General features: G+C 39.7%; 1 protein-coding gene across 3 annotated transcripts; it reads left to right on the top strand.

Annotated features, from left to right (window-relative positions):
* Positions 1-2423: 2423 nt before the first annotated feature.
* On the top strand, positions 2424-5111 carry LOC119544271 (gamma-crystallin B). 3 transcript variants are annotated; one of them, XM_037849606.1, is made up of 3 exons: positions 2424-2432; positions 2529-2771; positions 4836-5111. In XM_037849606.1, exons 1-3 carry the CDS (start codon positions 2424-2426, stop codon positions 5109-5111), a joined length of 528 nt encoding a protein of 175 aa, XP_037705534.1. The 3 variants fall into 3 exon arrangements, with proteins under 3 accessions (XP_037705534.1, XP_037705533.1, XP_037705535.1); XM_037849605.1 differs by having other exon boundaries at positions 2529-2777; XM_037849607.1 differs by having other exon boundaries at positions 2529-2785; positions 4853-5111.
* The last annotated feature ends 1165 nt before the right edge of the window (positions 5112-6276 follow it).

Here is a 6276-nt window from a genome sequence, read left to right as displayed (position 1 = left end):
GAGTTTGTTTCTAGAAATATCCCTCTGCTGATGGAAACTGTTACATCCAAGGTTATATCTCTCCACAGCAGAAGCCTACATCAAATTACTGGGCACAGAGTCTAAGTCCCTTGCCTCAATTCTATCTTCAGAGTTCCCTGTGAGACTGGCTGAGGCTGCCAATGCACATATTTCATGGTTCAACTTCTCCCCACATCTAATCTTCCTTCCCCACCCCCTTATAGGAATTGTTCCTGAGGGCACTTCCCAATAATGCTCCTTTATGCAAATCTCTGCCCCAGAGCATGATTCCAGGAAATGCCATCTAACAGATTCCTAGGAAGCAGACCTTATAAGGGAATTTTGGAGCTGAACTGTTTGCTTGCTGGTTGGCAGTGAAGACATTACTGAGAGTTGATGGAATACTGATAGCCCTTAATATGTTGTTAAAACTTTCACTGGAGGTGAAACAGTATGGAATTCAGGTGGAAGGAAATGTAAGTGCAGATGGAATGTCTTAGGAGTTTCAGAAATTTGGGGGGAGAAGAAATTGGAAGTATTATAAGGACTAAAAAATTGGATGGCTGTTACCGGGGGCCATCAGTGCATTTGAGAAAGACAACTAAAGGTTGAAGTTGATTAATTACCAATTTAAGGTGAAATATGAAAGGCAGACAGCCTCCTAGGCAGCATATAAACAGCTTCTCATCTCCTGCAGCTGGAGGACAGAAAAGGCTGAGGATCATACTTAAGACTTAATCACAGGGTAGCAGAGCTCCAGAGAAGGTTAAGTTTTCAAGCTCAGCAAGTCTGATATAGCACAGTCAGGGCTATAATTGTGAAAGAATGAGACTCTGAAACTTGGGAAAGGGACTTTGGGTTGGTACATTCTAGAATCTTGAAATAGACCTAAATAAATAAATAAGTAAATCAATCAGTCAGTCAATAACTGATATCTGCTAAAGACAGCATTAGAACTATAGCCAAGAATGCCAGGTTCCCTATAACTGGGACCACAAGCTAAACAGAGTATCAGCTCTAAATACCTAAACACTCACAATAAGAGATATGAAGAATCTTCATTGATCGATAAGATAGAGGTGCAAAAATCATAGAAAATCTGAGTACCAGGCACATTTTTAGCCACGAATAAAACTGTGTCTCAGCTTCTTCATCTGTAAAATGGGGATAATTATCGTTCCTATAGCATTGGGTTGTTGTGAGGCTTAAATGATTAAAATAGGTAAAGAACTCTGAACAGTGCCTGGCACACATCAGTGCTATGTGCTTGCTGGGACCGCCATTGGAAGTGGTGGTAACCACAATTTCAGTGGCAAATCAGTTCTGACTCCTCTTTCCTCCTATTCTGCTAATGGCACACTTCGTGACCATAATAAAGGAAATATCTCACATAATCTAAATTACTTTATTTCCCTCCATTGCTTCTTAAATCCCATCAGTTAGAGACTCCTTTGATTTTAGTTATTCACAACTTCATGTTACTTGGTCTACTCAGATGGAGTTACTCCTCACCCTACTCAAGATACCCTTATCAAGGGAACAAGAGTTTGAATGATGAAGAGGAAAGAAAGATGTTAGGATGTTCGAAGCAGGGCAGGGACACCAAGAACAGGCAGGAATCTGGGTGGCCATAAGCAGCAGACCCCAGAAAGGATTTGGGTCCCCAGAGAGATGTGAGAAGGGGAGGAGGGCCCCAAAGATGTCTGCTTCCTTTTGGGTCAAAGACAAGTTGGAGGCCTGCTGTTTGCTGACCCTCAGCTCCAGGGCTCACAGTCAGAAATGAACAGAGGAGAACCCCAGCCTCAGGATCCTACAAATTTCCAGTCAAGAAACCATCTCACTCAGGATAAGCCCCAAAATAACAACTGTGATGATCTCAGCATCTTGAATTTGTACTAAGCTTTATGCTTTTCAGAGCACTTTCACAGCTAATTTCTCTTGATTGTCTCTTCCTTAGAGTCTGCATTATCTAAATTCTACTTTTAAAAAGTTTTTTTTAAAAACAAACATCAACAACAACAGAAAAAACCCACACAGTCCCTGAGCATAATACATTACTTAGTTTAACTGCCTTTGAGGAGTAAATTAAACAGAATCGGTTCTAAAATAAAGGCTGGGGAGGACAATTCACTCAAATTTTGCTCAACTAAAAGAGTAAAGACTTTTCGCTTTAGTGGCAACAATGGCTTTAGTGAATTAGAACAACCCGAACCTACCAGAAAGAATGAGAGTCAACCATTCAGCTCATCCCACTGACCAGAGTGGAGGTGGGGAGGTTGCAAATCCCCTTACTCGCCAAAACGGGCCCCTTTTGTGTGAATTCCTGCGGAGGCAGCAGTCAGGGCTGCTATCTATATATATAGTGACACTCTCCCCAGTCCCACACAGCACCGAGAGAACGCCTCCTGCTTACTCTCTCCAAAATGGGAAAGGTAAGTCCCACCAGGTGCCTGATGCTCTACTTGTGCCCTGATGCAGCGCCTGGATGGGACAAATCACTCTATCCTCTCACATCTTCCATTTTGCAGATCACCTTCTACGAGGACCGGGGCTTCCAGGGCCGCTGCTACGAGTGCAGCAGCGACTGCCCCAATTTGCAGCCCTTCTTCAGCCGCTGCAACTCCATCCGTGTGGACAGCGGCTGCTGGATGCTCTATGAGCACCCCAACTACCAGGGGCACCAGTATTTCCTGCGCCGCGGCGAGTACCCCGACTACCAGCAGTGGATGGGCTTCAACGACTCCATCCGCTCCTGCCACCTCATCCCCCACGTGAGTGTGGCCTTGTCTTTGATCTCTTTGGGAATGAAAGCCATTTAAGGATATCATTAGTAATTAGTAAATAGCAGGAAGATGCTTAGTATGTGCATTCTTGGAAGGATGTGAAGCCATTTTAAAATTCTGTCCTGTGATCTTTTTTTTTTTCAAATTTTTAAAATTCATTTTCATTGAGATATATTCACTGTCCTGTCATCTTCTGATCACAAGTTCCCAGATTTTATACCTTAAGTCTAATAAAAAATTAAACAACCAAAAGGCTAATTAAGACAAAGCAGGACATAGCAAACCAAAGTTACTATCTGTTCAAGTTATAATTTCTTAAAAGGGGTCCTACCAGAACATTTCAATCCAGAAATCCAATATATCAAAATTTAGACACACAATCTGGGCCTGTGTGATTTTAAAAGAATGCTTTTGCTTGCTTTATCTTATTTTTCCATGCGATTATTCTTCGTGGAGAGTACAGGCCCCTATGTATGGTTTCTAGTTTTAATGTAGTGGTCAGAACCGATTAGCTCACTTAGAGATCAGGAAAGGTCATAATCCAAAGCTGAAGTTTGAGATTCAGTATCTTCTGGGGAGTGACTGCAGAGTTCTTAGAGGAGTGGAGTGTGGGAGGCGTGTGATAGAGCGTCATCAAAACAGAGCTTAATGAGGATGATTCTTGCTACTGAGGGAAAATTAATAAATTAAGGGCAGGAGGCCAGAAAGGAAGCCCTAGAGTCAGATAAGTTAATAACTGAAATGAGGTAATGAAAACAAAGATAAAGAAAACATGTCATCTTATTTTTACAGGAACTTAATAGCCCCGTGTCTCGTAGTGTACAAGGAAATCAGTGTATTAGCCTTACAGAAAAAAGCTAAATGGTGATTCCCTTTAGCAAAAGTAATAAATCAACTGATAATTAGCTTTCCAATAACTGTCACTTTTCTTCATTTAGAAGGAATTTCTCCAATAACAAACTCTAAAGTGATGATGTGCTGAGTTTTATTTTAAGCAAATCATAATGCACAGGGACCAGAAACTGGTGGATAGAAGTTGAAGGGCTGGTAGGCCCACTAAATGGGGGCTACTGAGGACCGAAAGGTTCCTTAACTCTGCAACAAGGTTGTTCTGGAAGCAAAACTGGATTCGGAGAACTTCTGGGCAGGAGTGGACAGGGAGGTACAGGGACTGGAACTTTAATTTCTCTTTTTAAAATTTACTTTTTCTTTTTATTAAAAATTTAAATAAATGAATAAATACATTAGTTTAAGTTAATAAATTTTAATTTATTTATTAAAGATAAATCTTTAATTTTTTTTCAAAGTTTCCTCAGATATTCTGTATAGTGTTTTACAAATTAATTACCCAGAACAATGGGAAATCAGCATATTGCTGTAAAAGTAGAATTACTATGCTCATCAAAGCATGGCAAGATCAAATTAAACACACATAGCTAGACCCCCCCCCCATATACCAAAGCAAAGGTGTATTATCTTACTATTAGATTTTTTTAAATGCAATTTTGCTGAGCAAAGGATTTTATGTATTCTAGTGGCATTTACAGTTCATTTCTCAATCAACACAAAACATATACCACATCCAAAACGTAGCCTCTTCTATGAGAAATTGCCTTCCCGGAGCACTCACAATTTAAAATGAATTTTTGAATCAAAGTGTCAGTTTCCTCTGTTTTTGTATAACAGAAAGTGGAGAGATGTAAGAAAGCGATAGATGGACCCATTTTTCTTTAGAAAAAAGGCTGAATGTATGCTAGCTTAGAATTCTCAGTCCTCCTCTGATTTAGTGCTCCCTTGTGCTCTTTAGGTGCAGGAGTTGAGCTTGCACACTGGATCTCCAGCATAGGAGTGTCCTTTATGAAAAGAAACACATTGAAGAAAGTTTGAAACCTTTTAAGGGTACCCAATGGTTAAAAGTTATTCACAGTACAAAAAGTCACCACTTATTTAAGTGCTTTGTAAATTCATTCCACTGAACAATTTTTAAGGTAACATATTTTAATTTATTTATTAAAAATGAACCTTCCTTTTCTTTTCTGTCTGCCACTTCAGCACGCTGGTACCTACAGAATGAGGATCTATGAGAGAGATGACTTCAGAGGCCAAATGTTGGAGGTCACAGACGACTGTCTCTCCCTTCAGGACCGCTTCCGCCTCAGTGAGATCCACTCGGTCCACGTGCTGGAGGGCTGCTGGGTGCTCTACGAGTTGCCCAACTACCGCGGGCGCCAGTACCTGCTGAGGCCGGGCGAGTACAGGAGACACCTCGACTGGGGGGCCGTGAATGCCAAAGTTGGTTCTTTTAGACGAGTCATGGATTTTTACTAAGTGATTATATTCTCTGTTTTTCTCCTTTAGAATCTAATAAAATATTTAGTTTCTGCTTCTGGCAATAAGAGAGTCCTGCCTTTCTTTCACTCTATTAAGCATGAATAGGCAATATGGCATTTGGCCAAACATCATAACATGCATTTTTAAGATGGGAAGAAACTTAGGAAGATAATGAAGAAAAGGATATTATTTTCAGCACTCTTTAATGACCGAATCATGTAGGCTTAAAGAAAAGTTCGATTCAGTTGGGCTAAAGCCATTTTTGGGTTGGTCATATATGTTGCTACAATGATGAATTAGTACTTATTGAAACAACTCAAATTGTCCCTCCAGGTTATCACCACCATCATCTATATATACTCCAAGTTTCAGCTGATGAGGAAAGTTGTTTGAAGCATCTATACTCTAACCTTAACTCTGTAAACAAACAACCCGACTCTCTGTCACCTGATGCACTCCTTATCCTTCTAAAAGCTATCATTCCTTTTCTCCCTACTCCATCTCCAATACCATTCCTACATGAGATTTCCAGCCCCAACATAATTTCCCCTTTGCTGTATGTGCCATGAAGAATAATTTCAGGATATTCTCCAAAAATTCACACACACAGGGAAATTCAGCCTCGTGTCATTTTAATAGGCGGTAATATATTATGACTACACATAGAAAACACGCTAAATGGAAATACACTAAATGGAAAATAAAGAATGGAAGTCTTCCATAGAAGTTAATTAGATTGTATGTTTACTTTTTATAAAAGGAAAAAAGTAATTGATAAAAATTGTAATATAATAAATTAAAGAAATTAAAAATAAGAGTGTGAGGAAATTGGCTCAGAGGTTAAACAAGAGGAGGAAAAATGAGATGAATCCAAGAGTGAAGTTTGAACCCAAACTGCATGTTCGTAAAGCATTGTGTTGGCTCGAGACACATCCAGATTTGTCTGTAGGCTGTCTAGCAGTCAATGCAAAAAGGGAAACAATATCAGTTCCATAAGTCACAGAATCTACAAGAAAATTAAATTTATTATTCAAGACAAGCTTAACCATTCTCAGTACTGAGACTTTCGAAAAAATTTTATTGCAGGTCCTTGTAAAAATGACACTGAGTAGAAAACATACTCAACAACATCCTGTAGTAATTAAACACAGTTCTTAGGGTG

Source organism: Choloepus didactylus, chromosome 9 (assembly GCF_015220235.1).
Source record: "Choloepus didactylus isolate mChoDid1 chromosome 9, mChoDid1.pri, whole genome shotgun sequence".
Taxonomy (NCBI): domain Eukaryota; kingdom Metazoa; phylum Chordata; class Mammalia; order Pilosa; family Megalonychidae; genus Choloepus; species Choloepus didactylus.
The sequence above is the reverse complement of the archived record's forward strand: the minus strand, read 5'-3'. Positions and strand labels throughout refer to the sequence as shown.